We start from the raw sequence: 942 nt of genomic DNA on the forward strand, positions 1-942 counted from the left end.
AAAGTTACAAAACTTAACTAGATGCCCAAACCCTGGTGAATGCCAAACACAGCCAGTTGATGGTTGTTTATGACAATCTCTATTATTCCTGTCAGGCCAGACAAAGACGATGAAAAAGCTGCCAGAGAAAGGGAACAGAGGAGAGTACGGCAAGAAGAGAGGTGAGTACCCAGTGTGAGGTAATGGGATGGGCAAGGCAGAAATGGATCATCTTCTGCTTAAAATAACTTTCTGTAAACAGATCAACACACCTGTCTTGATATTGGAGAAATGGAATGCTATATATGTTCAGTCTTGCTCAAATTGTAAAATATTAATCATCTGTATATTTACCGGTCTCCTAATAACATGAGGTAGTTGGTAATTTAAATGTACCATCAAGTACACAGTCCTAGGTATCTGCATCCAGACTCAATCTCAGCACCCCCATGGCCCAAGATGAGGGGCTCCTTTGGTGACAGCAGTGGAAGTACTTAGCCATTGGAGAACCTAAAATTGCTTCCCAGTGCCAGATCTCAAAGGGACATATGACTTTACCTCCAACCAGCAATCTGTGCAACTGGATTAAAAAATGTCTATGTATTTGTGTAAATTTCATTAGTGAGGCCCTGTTCTTTTGGCTAATGCTTAATCTTAATGTAATATTATCAAGCATCTCTGGAGACTGTTTCCATAGGTGACTGGTTGAACTTGTTAAATTAAAAGAATGTTGTCAAGATACATAAACTTGAGGAGATTTGAAAACCTTGACTTGACATACTAACTCATTAGAATGTGAAACTGTTAACACCTCACCTACCTTGTCTCTCTAAAAGGAACTATCTTTTATTGGACCAACTTTTGTTGGTGAGAAAGATAAGCTTTTGAGCTTACACTGGACCAACTTTTGTTGGTGAGAAAGATAAGCTTTTGAGCTTACACAGATCTGTGTAAGCTCAAAAG

At 39.1% G+C, this 942-nt stretch overlaps 1 protein-coding gene across 1 annotated transcript in view; it reads left to right on the plus strand.

Moving 5' to 3' along the window:
- PTTG1IP (PTTG1 interacting protein) overlaps positions 1–942 on the plus strand; it is a 29,618-nt gene that overhangs the window by 20,546 nt on the left and 8,130 nt on the right. The window contains exon 5 of the mRNA XM_073360317.2: positions 96–161. Within this exon, the coding sequence (XP_073216418.1) occupies positions 96–161 (66 nt within the window). The remainder of the gene's footprint in view (positions 1–95; positions 162–942) is intronic.

This window comes from Lepidochelys kempii, chromosome 9, assembly GCF_965140285.1.
Source record: "Lepidochelys kempii isolate rLepKem1 chromosome 9, rLepKem1.hap1, whole genome shotgun sequence".
Classification (NCBI taxonomy): domain Eukaryota; kingdom Metazoa; phylum Chordata; order Testudines; family Cheloniidae; genus Lepidochelys; species Lepidochelys kempii.